Here is a 21,918-nt window from a genome sequence, read left to right as displayed (position 1 = left end):
TAAGTTAGTAAGAAAGTCTTTCAAAAACTAGGCAACGTATCACAGTAATTATAAGCAATATTTTATAGCTTAAACATATTAATTTTCTGTGGAACAACCTTTAAAACATGCCTAATTAGTCTATGGTTGGAATTTTTGATTCTATTTCCTACTTGTATTCTGAAGCGGTAATGAATAGATTGTCTAAATAATATGATTCATTCTTTTCTTCAATCCCCACCATGTTTTCAACATAAGACTTACTATTTATAGTCCATTAATCTACTTTGTTATAGAAAAACTATAATGAGAAAAATGTGTTCGTTATTAGACAACCATTTGCTGATGTGTCCTTACACATGCAGTTACGCTAAAAAGCCCTTCTCGTCTCACCAGATCCCATGAGACTCTGTTAGCATCTTTTTTGCATCTATTTTACTGAAAATGCATCTAGGTCGAAATGCATTGCGACATGGACGCACCAGCAGACTGTGCTGATTTGATAGGCAACACTTGCATATCAATGTGCGACTGAAACTCAGAATCTGTATACGAAGTGCTACAATGTAGAGCGCCCGCAGCTTTCTTATTCCAAGTTCCATTGTGCTTTACATGCATGTCCAGGTGCACGCAGATATCAAATGAATCAGCACAGTCTGCCGATGCGTCCTAATCTCATCGCTTTGCGACTTAAGACACATTTTTGGCAAAAAAAGATGCCCAATGCTAGCAGAGTAGCATGGGACCTAGCGGCTCACTCAATTCAGGCAAGTCACACTGTTTGGCGTAGAGGCTAGATGTACGAGGACACATCTGTAGGTAATTACACTTAAACATATGCAAAAACATGTTACCAACAAAAAGATATACAATTGTTTCATTCAAAAAATTAAACTATAGAGACTTCCAAAAAATACTTTCATTTGTGTCTGGAACTTTGTTCTCTGGAGACTGGGAATAGAAAGGTTACATTTATGTTTCTAAGCTAATAATAGTAAAGTGCCTTGGCACGCACAGGGTGGCCACTACATGGTTCGGAACAAATCTCAGTAAAGCTGCTGCACACAGGAAAGAATTATTATTATTTTAGGAAATATTTTGACATATGACAAATGATGTTGGAAAAATTAAAGTTTCTATCCAATATATTAAATTAATTGGTCTGTTTGTCTGGAAACCCCTGCACTGATTGGAATGAAATCAACGCGAGGTGGTCCAGTTGGATCCTGACCAGGTTTTAAGGGGGTTAGTGTCCCAGTTGGACCTCCCTTTGGTGTATGCTGGCAGTGGCATCACAAGGGGGTGCGGGCCCCTACCGGGTGGCACCAGCCGAGGGGTGACTCCAAGGAGCCGACTCCCCCCTCAGTGACAGTAGCCGGGTGCTGCGCTGTAGCATTAAGGGCAGCACTCGGCTCCTGACACAGTGAGGCAGCCGGCACTGCACAGAGGGCAGTGCGCACCTCTGGCAAACGCCCACCACCACCCCCAAGTGATGAGAACGGGGGTTCGGCCGCGAGGCCACGACCCCTCACTGTGAGACTACGCCCCCTGCTGTCGAGGTCACGCCCCTTTTTGCTGGTGTCGGTGCAGTGAGGGATGTCACTGTATGCTGACCAGAAATATTACTGTTCTGAGCCTTCCACTGGATGGATTTGGACGAAACCTTCACAGAGTGGTAACATTGGATCACAGAAGACATACTAGGGGTTTGAGGTCCCAGTTGGACCTCCCGTTGGTGTACGCTGGGCAGAACTTTAACCCAGGGAGCCTGTTCTGGGCCTTTTACTGGATGGATTTGGATGAAAACTTAACAGAGGGGTGGCAATTGGTCTGAGACACCTAACTTAATAACTTGAAGATATAAACAGGGGCAACACAGAGTACTTCAGTTAGTTCTAAATACATTTGGACATTAAAGGATAACTCCACCCAAAATAGAAAATACAGTTTTGGGTAAATAGGACAACGTCCCAAAAAATATGTTAACTGTAACAACAAAGGAGTAAGCAGAGGGGGCATGCCACACACAAGATGTCGGATGGCATGAAAGCTACAGTAATATCCTTTGACATACTAAACTTAGTGTAATCCCAAGAAAAATAATATACCAAAAGCAACTGATTTATTCATACTTAAAAGGGAACTCCAGACAATTAACAAAAATCAAAAATACATATTTCATCACGGATTATACGATTTGCACACACAGTTCTGGTCAACATTATGGCCACCCCTGAATTTTAAGTGAAACCTGTACAATATCTTCAGAAATAAATGTAATTGTATCAACTTCATATAAGAATATTTTAATAGTATGTCCAAAGTTATGAACCAAAAAAAAAATAGATTTTAAATTTACATGTAGTGATGTTCAAGACAAAATACTAAATATGACCTGAAAAGTATTAAAGACACCCTTCCTTAATATGTGGTTGCACGCCCTTTGGCAGCAATGACCAAACAATTCTTGTAGCCATCTATAACCTTCTCGCACCAGTCTGCTGGTAGTTTCTCCCACTGCAATTTGTTTAAGGACTTGAATGTTTGCAGGATTCGTTTTCCTAATGGCAAATTTCAGCTCTCAATTGGATTGAGATCAGGACATTGCTGGCCAGTTAAAACATTTTTTTCTTTTCAAGCTTTCTTTTGTGCTTTTGGATGTGTCTATTGGGTCTTTATCATGCTGGAGGACACATGATCTATAACCTAAACCTAGTCTTCTTACTCTGGGTAGCAAATTTCACTCCAAAATGTTAAGTTAGTAATCCTCCGCTTTCACGATTCCTCTAATATGGTGGAGGCCTCCAGTACCAGAGTCAGCAAAGCAGCTCCACAACATTATGGGGCCTCCATCATGTTTAATGTTTGTTAGGCTGTTCTCCTTAAAAGTTAATTGTGTTGCTTATAAACAAAATCGCTGGTCTGCATTGCCAGAGAGCTCTTTTTAGGTTGTGTCTGCCCACAGAATATTTGCCCAGAAGAATTGTGGTTTGTCTAGGTACAAAGCTCAGTCACTTCTTTTATGTCTTCTTTCCTGGAGTGTGGTCCTCCTTGGCCTTCGTCAATAAAGCCCTTCTAAGTTTAGTGTACGGCGTATAGTACGGGTTGATACCATCACTCCAGATTGTTCCAGGTCAGCCTTCAGCCCTTTGGATGTTTTACATGGTATTTTTTCCACAGTTCGTACCAACCTTCGAACACTTCTCTCATCGATTTTCCTCTTTCCCCCACAACCAGAGAGGTTCTTCACAGTTCCATGAGTAGAAACTTAACAACATTGCGCACTGTTGAAACTGCAATGTCAAAGTCTTTGGATATGGGCTTGTACCCTTTTAGAGGTCTTGTGTTTAGAAATTCCACCTATTGCTTTCCAAATGGTTATGGTTTTATCCTTAGCTGTTCTGTGCCAAACATAAGTGTCTATAGACCAAAGCTGTTTCACTACATTCTTTTTTTCCAGGAAATATTGTACATTATATACTTAAAATTCTAGCTTGCCAATTATGTTGACCAGAACGGTAAAAGGTAATTGTTTTTACATCCTTCTAACATATAATACAGTTGTTTCTAACAATCTACTTACAGGAAAGCATGGGAGGTTTCACCTAACAGGAGACTCTTAAAAGATCCCAGGTCTCATTCTCTTACAAATGCAACAAAATAAATGTTGTTAGGCGGCCAGGAATACTAAGGTGGTGAAATTTTATATTGGACAGGTATGTGCTATGTGACTGCATGGCCCTCATACAGAGAACATTAAAAAAACAGTTGTCTATGCGACCAATGTCTAGCTAATTTGCACTTCAGACATAGCACACTTCATTATTATTCAAAGTAACACATTTCATTTCTTTCCCCACCACAGTCTTTATATCAACCTGTGAAATGAATCTGTACTCAAATTATAGGCCAAAAGGATTTCAACCTTAACCACTCATTGAAGATGAGTTAGCTGCAGGCTCATAGCATCACCAGTCAACTAGGTAAAGTTTGTCTATCCCAAGAACTCACCTTAGGAGGTTCCCGAAACATCTGGTCCAGAGAGATAAATTCTAAGCTGGGAAGCAATTCAACAAACTGACTGAAGGATTCCAGCTTTATGGCATGGCAACGCACCAAACTGAGATCTACCAACCGGTTCCAACGGGAGTGATCTTCAATGAAGCAGAGGAAGTAGTAAATGTGGATGGACAATTTCTAGGAAGGCATTAGATTTTCCTCAATAAAACAATATATACATTATTTACCTATCCAAATAATTGCTACATAAAGTTAAGTCCCATAATACCAGGGAACATAAACTGTGGGTGTTGAATGCAGTGGTTTCCAGCCGTTTTGGTGTTATGACAAACTGCTGATACAGATGCCATATGGTTTTGAGACATGTCACTGTTAAATTACTGAAATAAATAAAACCAAAGTGATGAATAAATATTGGTAAGATTAAAACCTAAACTGAATAACCCCTTATTTGTCATGCACTGCTGAAATGGATATCCCAATTGAAAAATGCCATTAGCAATAAATACCGCCATTAACTTGACTTAACGCAGCGTTTTATGAAGTGACCGAAAAGTTAAAAATGGGTGTAGTTTTGTTAATAGCATATTGAACAGTAGCACTTTAGACTTTAGGGTAAATTTACTAAAGTGAGAGTTTTTAGAAGTGGAGATGCTGCCCAAAGCAACCAATCAGATTCTAGCTATTATCTTCTAATCTAAAAGGTGCTAGTTAAATGTTAAGTAGAATCTGATTGGTTGCTATGAGCAACATCTCCACTTCTAAAAACTCTCACTTTAGTAAATATACCCCTTTGCCTTCTCAAAGACAAATTCAGATACAATGTTAGACCATATTTAAACTACTATTAAGACTGCAAGGTAACCCCATGCACATCTTCAACCACCTTGTGAAGGTTCTACTGGTATTATGACCTACAAGTTCCTAATCACTGCTCAATGTTACCACCAGAATAGCTGGGAACAGTTTGTGATTAATACCTGTGATCCAATTTTTAGGATTATGAAGGTGAGGGCAGTTGTAGATCACCAAATACTTGATGCAGGAAAAGACCTCATTTACAGCTTTCATTCCAATATCAGTGATAATGCCGGGATTCTCAGCAACATCTGCCAAGCCATACTTCATTAGATCGGCATTTGTCATTTTACCTGAGGAAACAAAAAACAGTATCACTAATGTACGCAGCTAAAGTCAAGCAAAAAGAGTTAGATCATATAACCTACAGTGAAGTGAAATAAAATCCACAGACTTATTAAGTTTGGTATGGAGTACTATATTTTATCCATTATTACAATATACAAATTACCCATGTACAGCCTTCTAACTGACCTGACTGTCTTTACATGCCTGCCAATGCAATGCTTTCCTCAATATTGCTGACAGCTTGCTACTGATAAACACACTGCTGCTCTGAAGAGCATGACTTGGAATAAGAAATAGATATCAGTTCTGTAATGTGCACAACTGATTTCCTCTAACAGGCCCTCTACTGGGTTGAGATGTATTCATCTGTGACAGTCGACATAAGATGCTCATTTTGTGCCCCATACCACCATGCAAACAGCGTTCTAGAGAACATGTACCTTATATGAAAGGGCAAAGCACTATTCCAATGATCTGTGCAGCAGGGGGGAGTAATAATCAGTCCCCTCTGAGACATGCTCTGCAGTTCTCTGCAAGAGAAGGAGTGGATAATGCCTCTGGGGGAGATCACTGGAATACTATGGGGAGTCATGGGATAATGCTACATTAAGGACATACGGACGCTGGGGCTAATGCTTCAATGGAGACCTGTGGACAAGGGTTTGGCAGGTAACGCTACAGTGGAGACCTATAGACATAGGACCGTAGGAGGAAATGCCATGCAGGATCTATTGCCTCTGTGGAAGTGGATGGTAATGCTACTATGGAAACGTATGGTGTGGGGGGTAATGCCGCAATGGGAACCAATGGACATAGTAGGAGGGTGGTGGAAAAACGCTACAAGGGCATCAAGACTAGACAGTGAGGGGGGCCCAGGATCAAAATTTTGTTAAGGGCCTCCGATTCTTACTGGTGGCTCTGCTCGCTCCCTCTCTCTCTATTTAACACCGTATTCAAATTAAATAGTCTTGACATGTTATTTTAATCACTACCAGTTTTGAGAGTACCTTGGTTTGCAGAAATGCAGTCTAACAGAGCAATCTTGCTGAACAGAAGAATCATAAGCAGTCCTTAAAGTAAAATCCATATAGAAATGCTTTCTTGGCGTAAAGGTGTGTGAAACTATGGTTTTGTTATTAAGTGTTACATGCATTTGAAAACAATAATATACATTTTGTAGACAACAGTAAAATAAATGCATTACTAATTTACCAACTCCCAAAGTTGTGGCTGTTAAAAAACCTATGGTATAAAAAAAGAGCCAAACCATACTACTGTAATACACAAGCAAAACATTGGTTTAAAATACAACTTCCACTTACACTGTAATAAAAACTCATCCACATATCCTAGATGTAAGGTTTCAAACTGTGGAAACTCAAGCTCAGCCATCTTCAGTGCTGAAAACACTCCATCTTTGGTCAGGGAAGGTTGGATACGCACTTCATGTAATCTAGATTTAAGGATAGGTAAGATGACTACATCTCTGTTAAGCTGGGTACACATTAGGTCGATGGGCCGACCTATCTGACAATTGGTAAGTGTATACACACTTATTAATCGTCTGCCCGATGTGCCGGGCATGACAGCTGAACTGGGCGGGCAATTACATTTGCCCAACCAGTTGTGCTCCCGGGTGCCTGCAGCATGTATACGGGCGATCAACGTTCACAGACATATCCGCTGTACACACCCGGTGATGTACTATAGATATATCGCCGGTTCAATGGATATATCTATCAGTGTGTATCCAGCTTTAGGCTATGCAAATATAGCAATCCACCAAAGATAGATAACCATTGTTTAACAGCAAAACAAATTACGGTGTAAATACCATGACATATGAAAATACAACCTCTGCATGGTACAACGATAGTAGTACACGTACGTGTTCAAGAATCTTGTTAGCTAATTTGCTTTACTTATATACTGTAATAAACTTTCTATTTAATTTTCTCTAAAAGCAAATTAGTTTTCCTCTGGCTTCTCATGGCCTAAATGTGAAGATCCCGTAGATTTATATGGAGATCCCGTAGATTTATAGTTGATTTTGTAACTGACACTGTGTATGAAGCCCTGGCTTCCATTTTGTTGAAGACAATATGTGCCTCAGGAGTCACTAGTGCTGCAATCTACGGCAGCAGAAATCTCTGCCGTCATATCTCCGTGTATTTGCATCAATGAGCTTGCAACTATTGGGAAGGAATTCATTGTGCATAACTGTTGTGCATGTGAGTACACTGGATAAAGAGAGGGTTACAGTGCTGGCATGAATATTCTGTACCTGACATCCACACTGTAGGCTGCAACTGATAGAAAGGTATAACATTTGAAAGAAAAATAATTAAAGAAATAAGGCTGCTACCACATTAATATTTGAGCTTAGTTTGGCTAATTTTCCTTTTGTGGTTTGTAAAGTGAAGATATACTTTAATATAATAACTATTGTAGATGCAAATATATTTAAAATGTTAAGAAAACAACTAAATTGCCAGTTCACAATATAATGAATAAGAGTACACACCAACGCTTACACACGTATTCAAAAAAGGAAGTTTAAGAGAGAAGATAGAGCTAAGAGAGAAGATGGAGCTAAGAGAGAAGATGGAGCTAAGAGAGAAGATGGAGCTAAGAGAGAAGATGGAGCTAAGAGAGAAGATGGAGCTAAGAGAGAAGATGGAGCTAAGAGAGAAGATGGAGCTAAGAGAGAAGATGGAGCTAAGAGAGAAGATGGAGCTGAGAGAGAAGATGGAGCTAAGAGAGAAGATGGAGCTAAGAGAGAAGATGGAGCTAAGAGAGAAGTGCTGCAACGTGCTTATGTTGGCTCTCCCTAGATGGTCTCACAGAGAACACCGCTTTTGCTAATTACATCTTAACAAAAAGAAAATACAATTAAATAAGAAACAAACATGCTCAACTTCCAACAACAGTAACTGAGCACTTACTTGTTTCACAAATTGGAGTGCCGTATTGCATATCTTACACTGCATCTACTATATCCTGGTACCCTTGTTAAAACATTGGACACTGGAGTGCCCATTTCCTCCACACATTTATACACACATTTCCTTTTTTTTAATTTTATTAAAAACATGGCGCTTACAAGTTGGAAAAAAAATAATAAATCTCTCTACCCTTACTTCTAAAGCGTGTGGAAGACTTACCTTCTAGCAGCTGTGATTATGAGGTAGCCAAGATCTACTTCCAGAGCATTCTTGCATGCTCCCAACACAATCGTGTGCAAATTCCGAAACCCACCTGCAAAAAGTCCAAGATGCAAAAGATATATAAAAATCTATCTAAATCTATATCCACCACTTGAAAGAATATGCACTCCCCACAAAATACAAGTTTTCAGGTGCTTAATCCTGCAAATTTCATGATCTTTCACCATGACTAAAAATAGGTCCAGATGTATACAGGGCATACTTATTTATCTGTATAAGATATGAAATTCACATTTCAAACAGGATCCAAAGCTGTTATTTATAATAAAGGCCCTTTCTTATAGCAACTGCAACTTTTTTCAACAAGATTTCAATACTTGCATCCCAAGCACTTTTCAGAAAAAGCTGTCATAAACAAACAATCAGACCAATATACTTGCAGTCCCTTCATAATGTCCAATATGAACACACACATTTGTACATTTGTGCCCATACTGAATGATCCATGTGACAAAACACGAATAAAATGACATGCAATTATAAAAGAATGACTCTGACAGGTTAGACTGCTCATGCTGAGTGGCTATTGTCACAATCAATCAGTTCATAAGGAGTATAACACATACTATACTGAGTCACTGATTACAGTCCAGCCTGACCAAGGTCTTCATACTGTATTTGCGGCAGGTGTTAAACTGAAAAAAAAACTGTCACTGTACCTATCTGATTGAATTTACTTTGTTTTTTTGCTATAGGCTAGTATAGAGTGTACTTAATGAAGGCCGGTCTAATACATTACAGTAAATGGCTTAATGCAGTGGTTCCCAAACTGTGCGCCGTGGCACCCTGGGGTGCCTTGGGACATTTGCAGGGGTGCCTCAGGATGGTGGTCCAGCACAAAATCAAATTATTTATGGTTAATGTAATGTAAATATGTGGACAAACAGAAGCACAAACCTGTCCCGCACCACATAACTGAGCCTAAGGATGACAGGTAAGCGCAATTTACTTCACTTTACTAAAAAAATTAAATAAATCTGAATTTCTCAATAACAAACTTTTGGCTTAGGGGTGCCGTGAAAACAATGCTGATAATCTTGCGATTCATAAAAGTTTGGGAACCACTGGCTTAATAAATTGATAGAACAATTTATCTTACACAAGGAGATATGTAGAGTTGAGACTGCCTCCTGCATTTCAGAGCCCCTTTAGTAATTAATGATTTGGTAAGACACATGCTGAGGAAAAATAAGTGCAAAAGAACTTCGAAAAAAATAAAGACATAAGTGAAAATAAAGAATGGAATTATACCATAACAACATATTCCCTGGGAAATACCAGGCTCGTGACTAGGTTATATATATGGCAAATGTAGTGTATTTAGTTCAGGAATGCAATCCATAATCTGAATTTATTCAGCCGTCTTACACTTAAAACATATTGGTTGCGATTCATTATTAAAAATATGTAAAAACTATTTAAATGACAAGAAAGACCATCTAATCCAATTTTATAAATTATGGGAGCACTAGTCAAATTCCATGCACCATAAGAAATATAGTATAAATGTACCTGACCGCCAGCTGTCCTCCACCACGTGTTGGATAAGTCCTCCTAGAAAAGGAACTCGAACAAGCTCTAAATGCTCTAGGTTGCGAGCAGAAGCCAAACCAGTCACCAGTGGTACATACTTTAAGGAATTTGTGGGCCCTTCAACAGAAAAATAAAAATAAATCAAAGGTAAACATATGTAATAGGAAGATAAACAACATGGATTTTACTACAATATGTTATTGCTGGACTGTTTAGATGTAAAGGAAAAAATAACAAAAAACAAAACTTAAAAGACAAAATAATGTCTCATTAATTCAATAATTTTCTATAATGGAAAGATACCTTTAAATGCAAGTCTTCAAAAGACAGCTAGAAAATTAATGATGGATGATATTTGTATTTATTTATTTAATTTTTAAGAAAACAAAGACTGCTAGAATGAGAGGACACAAATGTAGCATAAAAGCCATATAAAAAGTGCTAAAGAACACTGATCATAGCGATAATGAATGGGGTAAAATTATATCTCCCTAGATTGTAATGAATGCATTTAACACAAAGCAAGCAAGCCCTAAGACAAATATTGCTTTCATTTCCTTTTTGCGTTTAAAAGTTCGGCCACTACCTGAAAAAGTTATATCACAAAAATGCATGCCTTCTGCAATGGGCCAACAGAGAGGCAGATGTAAGATTGAACAACACATTTTACATAGATGATTCATACACAGAGCTTTCAATATTGTTAAACAGTGTTACAAATATACAGTGCATCCGGAAAGTATTCACAGCGCTTCCCTTTTTCCACATTTTGTTATGTTACAGCCTTATTCCAAAATGGAATAATTAATTTTTGTCCTCAAAATTCTACACACAATACCCCATAATGACAACGTGTAAAAAGTTTTTTTGAGTTTTTTTGCAAATTTAAAAAAAAAAACTAAGAAATCACATGTACATAAGTATTCACAACCTTTGCTCAATACTTCGTTGATGCACCTTTGGCAGCAATTACAGCCTCAAGTCTTTTTGAATATGATGTCACAAGCTTGGCCTATCTTTGGGCAGTTTCGCCCATTCCTCTTTGTAGCACCTCTCAAGCTCCATCAGGTTGGATGGGAAGAGTCGGTCCACAGCCATTTTCAGATCTCTCCAGAGACGTTCAATCAGATTCAAGTCTGGGCTCTGGATGGGCCACTCAAGGACATTCACAGAGTTGTCCTGAAGACACTCCTTTGATATCTTGGCTGTGTGCTTAGGGTCGTTGTACTGCTGAAAGATGAACACTTGCCCCAGTCTGAGGTCAAGAGCGCTCTGGAGCAGGTTTTCATCCAGGTTGACTCTGTACATTGCTGCATTCATCTTTCCCTCTATCCTGACTAGTCTCCCAGTTCCTGCCACTGAAATACAGTCAGGTGCATAAATATTGGGACATTGACAGAATTTTCATACTTTGGCCTCTATTCACCACCACAATGGCTTTGAAATGAAACAAACAAGATGTGCTTTAACTGCAGACTTTCAGATTTAATTTGAGGGTAATTACATCCAAATCAGGTGAACGGTGTAGGAATTACAACGGTTTCTATATGTGCCTCCCACTTTTTAAGGGGCCAAAAGTAATGGGACAAACTAAACAATCCTAAATCTAACTTTCACTTTTTAATACTTTGTTGCAAATCCTTTGCAGCCTGAAGGGTGGAACGCATAGACATCACCAGACGCTGGGTTTCATCTCTGGTGATGCTCTGCCAGGCTTCTACTGCAAATGTCTCCAGTTCCTGCTTGTTCTTGGGGCATTTTCCTTTCAGTTTTGTCTTCATCAAGTGAAATGCATGCTCAATCGGATTCAGGTCAGGGGATAGAGATGGCCATTGCATAAAATTCCACTTTTTAGCCTTAAAAAACTCTTTGGTTGCTTTAGCAGTATGCTTCGGGTCATTGTCCATCTGCACTGCAAAGCGCCGTCCAATGAGTTCTGAAGCATTTGACTGAATATGAACATATAATATTGCACAAAAGACTTCAGAATTCATTCTGCTGCTTTTGTCAGCAGTCACAACATCAATAAATACAAGGGAACCAATTCCAATGGCAGCCATACATGCCCACGCCATGACACTACCACCACCATGCTTCACTGATGAGGTGGTATGTTTTGGATCATGAGCAGTTCCTTTCCTTCTCCATACTCTTCTCTTCCCATCACTCTGGTACAAGTTGATCTTTGTCTCATCTGTCCATAGGATGTTGTTCCAGAACTGTAATGGCTTTTTTAGATGTTGTTTGGCAAACTCTAATCTGGTCTTCCTGTGTTTGTGGCTCACCAATGGTTTACATCTTGTGGTGAACCCTCTATATTCACTCTTGTGAAGTTTTCGCTTGATTGTTGACTTTGACACATATACACCTACCTCCTGGAGAGTGTTCTTGATTTGGCCAACTGTTGTGAAGGGGTTTTTCTTCACCAGGGAAATAATTCTTCTGTCATCAACCACAGTTGTTTTCCAGGATCTTCCGGGTCTTTTGGTGTTGCTGAGCTCTCCGGTGCGTTCTTTCTTTTTAAGAATGTTCCAAACAGTTGATTTGGCCACACCTAATGTTTTTGCTATCTCTCTGATGGGTTTGTTTTGATTTTTCAGCCTAATGATGGCTTGCTTCACTGATAGTGACAGCTCTTTGGATCTCATATTGAGAGTCGACAGCAACTGATTCCAAATGCAAATATCACACCTAGAATCAAACTCCAGAACTTTTACCTGCTTAATTGATAATGAAATAACTAGGGAATAGCCCACACCTGTCCATGAAATAGCTTTGAGTTGATAGTCCCATTACTTTTGGCCCCTTAAAAAGTGGGAGGCACATATAGAAACCATTGTAATTCCTACACCGTTCACCTGATTTGGATGTAATTACCCTCAAATTAAATCTGAAAGTCTGCAGTTAAAGCACATCTTGTTTGTTTCATTTCAAAGCCATAGTGGTGGTGAATAGAGGCCAAAATATGAAAATTCTGTCAATGTCCCAATATTTATGCACCTGACTGTATATCCCCAAAGCATGATGCTGCCATCATGCTTCACTGTAGGAATGGTATTGGCCTGGTGATGAGCAGTGCCTGGTTTCCTCCAAACAGAACGCCTGGCATTGACGCCAAAGAGCTCAATCTGTGTCTCATCAGACCAGAGAGTTTTGTTTCTCATGGTCTGAGAGTCCTTCAGGTGCATTTTGGCAAACTCCAGGTGGGCTGCCATGTGATTTTTACTAAGGAGTGGCTTCCGTCTGGCCGCTCTACCATACAGGCCTGATTGGTGGATTGCTGCAGAGATGGTTGTCCTTCTGGAAGGTTCTCCTCTCTCCACAGAGGAATGCTATAGCTCTGACAGAGTGACCATCGGTTTCTTGGTCATCTCCCTGACTAGGGGGGTCATTCAGACCCGCTCGCGAGCGGCAGGACGCTTGCAAGCGGGTCGATGTTCCCCACTGCGCATGCGCACGACGGAGGGAGCTCTGTCGTGCGCATGCGCGAGACCCGGCGAGCGACGGGCTCACCATCGCTCCGGGTCTCGCACCAAAGGGGGCGTGCTGTCGATGTTGATTGACAGTACGCCCCCTTTGGTGGGCATGCCGGGGGCGTGCCTGCCAGACGGAGGCGTTCCCATGGGAACGCCTACCGTCTCAAGCCGGCCCCACTGACATCACTAGTGATGTCAGTGGGAGTGATTTTGGCTCTGATAGAGCCAAAATCACTCCAGGGCTTGCGGCAGTGAGAACCTACCGCAGGGTCTCCGCTGCAAGCCCGATGGTCGTGATGGTCAAGACCATCGCGACCATCATCATGGACGCTCGCTATAGCTGTGGGTGGTAACCCACAGCTATGCGAGCATACATGAGGACGCTCCAAAAAAAGGTAGGAGCACCCTGATTCAGAGCGAGCGCTCTGGTCAGAGAGTTCAGCTCTGAATCAGGCCCTAGGGCCCTTCTCCCACGATCGCTCAGTTTAGACGGCCGGCCAACTCTAGGAAGAGTCCTGGATGTTCCGAACTTCTTCCATTTACGGATGCTGGAGGCCACTGTGCTCATTGGGACCTTCAAAGCAGCAGATATTTTTCTGTACTCTTCCCAAGATTTGTGCCTCGAGACAATCCTGTCTCGGAGGTCTACAGACAATTCCTTGGACTTCATGCTTGGTTTGTGCTCTGACATGCACTGTCAAGTCAGAAACCTTATACAGACAGGTGTATGCCTTTCAAAATCATGTCCAAAACAACTGAATTTACCACAGATAGACTCCAATTAAGCTGTAGGAACATCTCAAGGATGATCAGTGGAAACAGTATGCACCTGAGCTCAATTTTGAGCTTCATGGCAAAGGCTGTGACTACTTATGTACATGTGATTTCTTAGTGTTTATTTTTTTATTAAATTTGTAAAAATATCAAGAAAACTTTTTACAGGTTGTCATTATGGGGTATTGTGTGTAGAATTTTGAGGACAAAAATGAATCTATTCCATTTTGGAATAAGGCTGTAACAGAACAAAATGTGGAAAAAGTGAAGCGCTGTGAATACTTTCCGGATGCACTGTACCCTGCAAAGCAGATGTGAGAAACATGTGGTTTGGGAGGCACAAGAGGAGAAACAAATATAAAATATATGTTGAACATCACTCATACTAAGTACTGCATGTCATTTTCCATCATCTTTTACATTGCAAAACAGCTATGCAACATCCAGGCAATGAGAAAATGCTAAACCACCTCCATATCATTTTAATAACAGTAGCAAACTAAAAAAACAAAAAGAAAAGAACGCAGTATTCACAGTTGGTAAAAAAGTTTTGAGTATAAATTAGCTAGGTTTATGTCCTAAACAAGAAGCACGTCAATTTTAGAAATTCGTTTTTTTCTGATTAAAGGTTAGCAATATGCCAAGACAGACAAGGTACAAGAGCTGTACAGTACAACGATATATTAGGTAGTGTGCCTGAATTATTCTTACCAGCACAATTTCGCATCACAAAAGTTCGCAGACTGATGCACAGGAAGTCCTTAAAAGGCTGAGGTTTGGTTAGGCGTACCCACTTTAAATATAGATGGCGCAGCAATGGGATGCAGGGGATTTCAGGAACATTGACTCCTTTACACAAGTGGAAGAGACAATGAGTTATTAAACTAAGAAAAGCAAAAATGCATATAGAACAATCATTTCTGCAACCGTCAAATGCTTACCCACTAAATGTAAGGTCTGGATTTTGGCAGCAATGGGTATTTTGAGCTTATTCTCTGGTGGTATCGGAAAAGCTCCATTGCGATTCCGAAATTTGCCTAAAATATGAACCTGTGGCATGTATGTCCAAACAGCTTCTACAAGCTCGAGATGTGAGGTTTCCACGCCCTGGTGATGACATAGTTAACCAGTGAAACCATTAACAAATATATACCAGTCCATTCAACATTACAGAGGAAAGCTAAACAGAAAGTTTGTTTATGCAAGCGTAAAACACAGAAAGACAACCTGTGACAGGAGCAAAAGTAGAATATAGTCTTCAGAGGAGTATCATAATATTAAAAAAACTAAAGATTGTCACAAAAACACTGCACATCTTCAGCATATTCCTTTGTAAATACTTATGAACTGAACTGACAGATGACTTTCACAGCATGAACAGAATGTGATTTCTTGGCTAGGCTTAAGAGGCACTCACCAGGAGATTTGGGCAGGACTGCAAAGCTTCTAACACACCAGGAATGCTAAAGGCCTCATGGCCCCGAACTCTGCGCCTCTCCAAATACCTGGGGTGAAGACCATAAAGCTGCTCAATATCTGGCATCTTCTTAAGCAATTTCAGGAAACTGGAATCAGTGAAACCTAAAAGAATTGGAGACAAATAGGTAGCAATTAGCTACACCATCTGTATAAAGACATACAGTACAAGAGATGCTTTTGACCTAAAATAGTTCTGGAGTGTGCAATAAGACCATTGTAATAGAAAGTTTTCCCATTTATAATAAAAAGCAAATATATATATATATGATTCTAGCACCCTGAACCTGTCACAACTAGTGCAGTTCCTCTCTCTTGCATGGGGTGTCGCTTTCTGGTGCTTCTAGGCCACTTAGGTCTGTATCTCAGCAGCTTGTTGCATCAACTGAGAGTGCTAGAAGCACCAGAGCAGAGAGCGACACCCCAGGCAGGAAAGAGGAACTGCACAGGTTGACACAGGTGTGGGGTGCTAGATTGAACGCTATCCATAGGAATAGCCAAACACCACCAAAGTTATTTCACTGCAACTGGAACATACTGCATATTATCACCTGATGTATTTGTTTGGCTGGTCAGACAGCATGAAGATATGCAGCAACTTCAATAATTATAAAACCTCAATATGGAAATGTATAAAACTTGGAGTTTCAAATGAATGGTGTTGTCCTGAGATACAGAGAGTAGTATTTTCTTTCTGGGTGTACAATCATGTACAGGTTCACACTGGATATGCAGGTCATATCCATGCGGGCACACAGACATACGTTATAATTCAGTAATAAAGTTCTATGCATTATCATTTCCAACAAACTGTACTATAACACATCGAAAGATGACGTTTTCCCATTTAAAATGAAAATAGGACAAAAAAAAGGCACATTTTTTTGGCAAAATTGGCAAATAAAGTTATCAATTTTTAAACACAGTTAAGTGAGATAAAAAAAATATTAAAATGTAATGTACCTGATCTTTCCCAATATGGTAGAAGCTGCAATGTTTTATGGTCTGAGCAGTCCGAAAAAAACGCTCGCTTAAAGCAAGAGAGAGCAGTAAGTGAGAATTTCTTATTTATTGACCTCAGCTAACCACTCAGAAATAAGTTATCATTTAAGGTTAACCATTTAGCTTCTAAAAGGGCTGATATTTTTTGTCACAGATACTGTTCAACCATATCTGACCAAATATTTTTGGATTGAGCAAGTTTTAATTACATATTTGATTGTCATTTTAAGCCCATATTACAGTTTTGGAAGTCCTACTGTAAATCATGTGTGGGTTTCCATCTACAGCTTATTGACACTTTATGATTATACTGTTTATTTATACTCTTCTGTTTCTCTCTTCATTGAGTCTCATTTATTTCATAAATTAATCAAGGGGGTGTGGGACTTTATTTCTTCTGTCATTTTAGGCGTTTGAATGTTTTTAAAATTGAATGTGCATCGTACAAAGTGCAGAGAAAAACTTGGAAGGTACAAAACAAGCCCAAGTCTAGAGATTACATAAGAACCGAACATGGAAATGTCCCTTTGAGAGTAGAAAAGGCTGTATGCCCTCCTGCAAAACAGGGAAGGCCACAGTACATGTGCAAACTACACTCTTTATATTATTTAAATACTACTATACCGCAAAACAGGTTCTACTTTTTGCTTGTTGGTGTAAAAGTAAACACATTCATGTGACTAATCAGTACTTAGCAAGGAATGTCCTTGATCCATACTACCCCTACCCTTGCAACCCTAAAGATACTGCCAACTTGACTCACAAATCCCTGAACTTGATTGTAAAACAGATGTGTTTGTACTAATGTTATGTGACATCACAAACCATAACTTACACACTCCGTTAATGCTATGCTGCATATTGGGGAAAGGAAACTTACCTTTGCCCGTAACCCAAAGATGCAAGCAAAAATAAGCAAGGTCTTAGTTGTCGTAAATGCACACAGCCAACCCAAGGGAGCCTCGCAGCGAACTGATTGAATCTTGGGGGGAGGGGGGTTACTCAATTAAGTGCCATGGGCCCCATTACTTATCGCACCCATATGTATAAGGTTTAGCCACGTAAAGCAGCTAAACCAGTCTAAAGTCCTGGTTAGAGCACCCAAACAGCTGTTTCAATGCACAAAAGCACAGACTTTACACATATTTCTGCTCGTTCCCTCAGGAGGGTGCGAGCAGAAATCTGCGAGCCCGCGACACATGCGCCTGATTGGAGCAACAGTTGAATTGCCCCTTAAGACCCCCATACACGGTGCAATATGCACCTTGCTATGCGACGGGCAACCCAATGGCCGACATATTGGGCGGTCCCCACACACGGAGTGATCGGGTGGCCGACCACCCGATATGCCGGCAGCCCCCTCCCCCACCCACATAGCACTGTATGGGATAATATATCACTTCCCCAAATCAACTGAACATACAGAAAGATCTGAAGGAGCGATGTACGATCCCATGGGAGCGCGCACTGGCCAATATCATACCAACAAACGGGACGATATAGCAGCGATATAGTTCCCAATCCGTCTATACTACACTAGCCACAGCATTCACTATAATCATCCCTGCTACATAAAAAAGAGCTCCCTTCATAACCACATCAGGTTTATTTACTTGACACTAGATGTATTTTTCCTCATACATCTGTCCTCAATACGCCACGCAGCACGACTTGCCTGACGTCAGTGAGCCGCCAGATCCCGTACTACTCTTTACCGAAAATGTGTCAAGTCACAATGCGTTGCGACTGACTCGCCAGCAGACTGTGCTCATTAATTTGATATGTGACACTTGTATATCTGTGTGCGACTGAGCCTATACATTATGAAGCACAACCGAACTTGGAATGAAAAAAGCTGCGGCCGCTACATTGTAGCACTTCGAATACAGATTCAGAGAATCAGTCACACACAGAATTACAAGTGTCGCATACCAAATTAATCAGCACAGCCTGCTGGTGCGTTCTAGTAACATCTTATTGTGATTTAGCCGCATTTTCTGCAAAAAAAAAAAAAAACGCCCGACTAGTGGTGGCTCCAGAAGTGGGCTGCAGCGCAGACCAAATTCAAATAAGGGAGCCACACCAACTGCCAGTGAGTCCCGGCCGGCGATGTTTGGCCGCGTTTGGGGTGGCAGTTGGTGTGGCTCCCCCATTTGAATTTTGGACTGTGCTGCAGTCCCACCTCTGGAGCCACCGCTGCGCCCGACCATAGCAGAGTCTCACGGGACCTAGCGCTCCGAGAGGGGCTTTTTAGCTCAACTGCAGCAACGATGTGTAAGGAAACATCTGTATTCATAAGTAACCAAGTTGTTTTAGCAAAGTGTTTTTTCCCCTTTTCTTTTAGTTTTTTTAACCAATCTTATTTTAATGCTCTGTATTTTTGCTTTTCAAATGTCCTTTTGTTCGTAGCCTATTTACTTCAAAAACACAATTTTTATAGATTCTTTTTTAAAGAATGTATTTTTTTCCCATCCCATTCCTTATTATTTTCCTCTTTCAGCCACCTCTGAGAATCCAGAAGCCTCAGACCCATGTAATGGCAGCCTTCCCTGGCTGAAGAGTATATCAATCACATCAGCCAGGTGGTGATGAGTCTCAACCAGCTATCATCATGTTATAATGTTATCCATAAAACTGCACCAGGATTCAAATCCCTAGCACAGAAAAATCCACAGGTGAAGAGTTATTCAAACAAGATGTAAACTCTGCTTTCAGTTTTCTAATCTCATTCTAACACAAGATAATGCTTCAATACCGTGCACACAGTTCTCTGCCATATATTAAATGTGTCCAAGTATAGCCATAAGAATAATAAACACGTGCAACCAACACAACTCAGAGAAATAAATTCTTATTAATGTAAGTGTTTTGAAGCACTAACCTGTGGGCATATACTCCCACCAACGTCCAGCACAAAGATCAACCATTTTGACGACACGCAGGTACAAAGTCACAGCTTCCTTCAGCTTCCGGGACAAGCATTCCATGCACATGATGTCCTGCAGCGGCAGGTATCTGCACAGATAACACATACATTATGTTAATATCTAAACATTCAGGGCTTGATAAAGAGCTGAATTTATACTAGTTTGCATAGATGACATTGCTCAAATTCGCACTGCACATGCCCATAGAGAGAATGCACGCATAGGCGCTAATAATGACTTTTGCATATCTGGCTATTACGACAGGACACTTAGGGAAAGGACGTGCAAATGCTGGCCAAGTACAGTAAAAGGCTTGTTTACACAAACACAACTCATCAGAAACATGTATATAACTCCTGTCAAGAAGCAGATCATTTGCACCTGCTTAAAGGCAAGTGCAAATACATGCTGTTGGTTAGGACTTATAGTAACTAGATGCATAAACTGCTGATGAAGGTCCAGGCGCGTTAATATGTGTATTTTTCTGCACATGGGCGAAAATAATATATATATTTTTTTTTAACAGTAATCAATGTTCATTTTGAAACCAATTCCGCATCAGTCCCTCAAACTTTGTAATAATATAAACAATAAAATATAATATATATATATATTTTTTTTATTTGTCTTAAGAGCGGCAGACGTCTTAAGTGATTGTCTTAGAAATGGCCACAAGGGGACCGAAACGTTGATGATTAAATTAGATTTATAGCGAAAAATCCTGGTTTATTCAAACATTACAGGAAACAGTAAGTCCAACATTTCGGTCCTTCCTTCGATCTTTATGTTGGACTTTGAACAAACATGGAATTTTTGTTATAAATCTGGTGAGTCACCCTTCTATTTTTATATACATGTAATTGTTCAATGTGAAATAGGGCACTCACCGCTTGTATAAAAAAAAAAAAAAAAAAAAATCTGATTTTTTTTTATTATTTCCACCCAGTCACTGTACCCGACATCACAAAAAGCAGATCAAATCTTCACAATGTGCAAGTCAAACTTTTAAACCATCAATGTTTCATTCCCCTTGCAGACCATTATTAGGACCATCACTGAAGACATGGGCTGCTCTCATCACAAATATATTCTATATAAATATCTATATAGGTGTGGTATATTTTTTTGATGTTTACAGTGTTGACATTCATTATGACGACATAGGTTGTAATGTCCATTAACCATGTTAACATTGTTGAAATGTTGACAATGTGCTATTAGTCTACTTCTATGCCTAACCTTAACAGAAATGTCAATCTGTAATGTTGACATTTTAACCATGTCAGCATCATTAATACCGACCTTCTGTGGTCGACATTCTGAATGTTAAATTGTAACCAGGGACATTCTGATTGCATACCATATACACGTGTCCTAATACACTATTGCTGCAGTCTCGCCAAACAGCCATTCTTGGCGCGGCAAACCCTTTGAGTCTATGTTAGTACTGAACATCTTTTTGTGCATTTTTTTCGCCTGAAAACGCGTCTTAGTCATAATGCAATACAACTAAGACACACCACAAGACTGTACTGATTAATATGACACACAACACTTGTTTATATGTGTGCAAATTACTCTGAATCAATATACAAAGTGCTACGATCCAGTGACCGCAGCTTATTCCACGCCAAATTCCATTGTGCTGCATATTGTTGCACACAGATATAAAAGTATTGCATAGCTAATTAATCAGTGCAGTTTCGGGTAATAAAAAGACACTATTCGCTAGCAGAGTCACACGGGACCTGCAGGTTCACTCATCGGGCATTTCGCACCGCTTGGCATATTGAGGCTCAAGGTGTATGAGGACACATCTGTATACACACACTAGTAAGGTCATGCAATAAGAAACAGCTAGTATAGATGTATAGGGCCATAATTAGAGGTGTGTGTACGGTCGGACTTGCATGGTGCCTGTAATAGCAGCCTCCAGCCAGTAGAGCTGCTGCAGAGCTTCCCAGAGTGTCCAAAGTATGCTTCGGGGATGCAGTCTTTAGAGCCGCCAGGAGCTTCCTTAAGATGCTCCAGGCAGTGTTGTTCTTCCTGATGCCGGCATATGGTGGAATATCACCCTGTTATGGCACTGTGTATAGAATCCATTGCCTGGCTGTGACAATTCTGACAGAATAGTCATAATGCATGTCATACAATCACAGTGAACTGAAAAATGCTTATATTTGGGGTATCTCAGTAAAAGCATATTTGCATAAGCTTCTAATAATGAAAAAAGTGGTTGCGATGTCTATAGCAACAGAGAAATTATATAATCTGATAGGTTGCTATAGCCAAGACCACACTTAATTTTTAGAAGCTTTATTGAATCAACCCTGTTTTTTTTTTTGCTTATTTTCTTAG

At 40.1% G+C, this 21,918-nt stretch overlaps 1 protein-coding gene across 3 annotated transcripts in view; it reads right to left on the bottom strand.

Moving 5' to 3' along the window:
- FBXO38 (F-box protein 38) overlaps positions 1-21,918 on the bottom strand; it is a 95,079-nt gene that overhangs the window by 55,281 nt on the left and 17,880 nt on the right. For all 3 annotated transcript variants that reach the window (XM_088475770.1, XM_088475768.1, XM_088475769.1), the window contains exons 3-11: positions 19,515-19,648; positions 15,573-15,736; positions 15,097-15,262; positions 14,867-15,004; positions 9,885-10,022; positions 8,310-8,403; positions 6,468-6,598; positions 4,980-5,150; positions 3,991-4,133 (exon numbers count right to left, since the gene is read on the bottom strand). In XM_088475770.1, coding sequence (XP_088331896.1) covers positions 3,991-4,133; positions 4,980-5,150; positions 6,468-6,598; positions 8,310-8,403; positions 9,885-10,022; positions 14,867-15,004; positions 15,097-15,262; positions 15,573-15,736; positions 19,515-19,648 — 1,279 coding nt within the window. The remainder of the gene's footprint in view (positions 1-3,990; positions 4,134-4,979; positions 5,151-6,467; positions 6,599-8,309; positions 8,404-9,884; positions 10,023-14,866; positions 15,005-15,096; positions 15,263-15,572; positions 15,737-19,514; positions 19,649-21,918) is intronic.

The sequence above is a fragment of the Taudactylus pleione genome, unplaced genomic scaffold (genome assembly GCF_031769625.1).
Source record: "Taudactylus pleione unplaced genomic scaffold, aTauple2 ptg000178l, whole genome shotgun sequence".
NCBI classification, from domain to species: domain Eukaryota; kingdom Metazoa; phylum Chordata; class Amphibia; order Anura; family Myobatrachidae; genus Taudactylus; species Taudactylus pleione.
The sequence above is the reverse complement of the archived record's forward strand: the minus strand, read 5'-3'. Positions and strand labels throughout refer to the sequence as shown.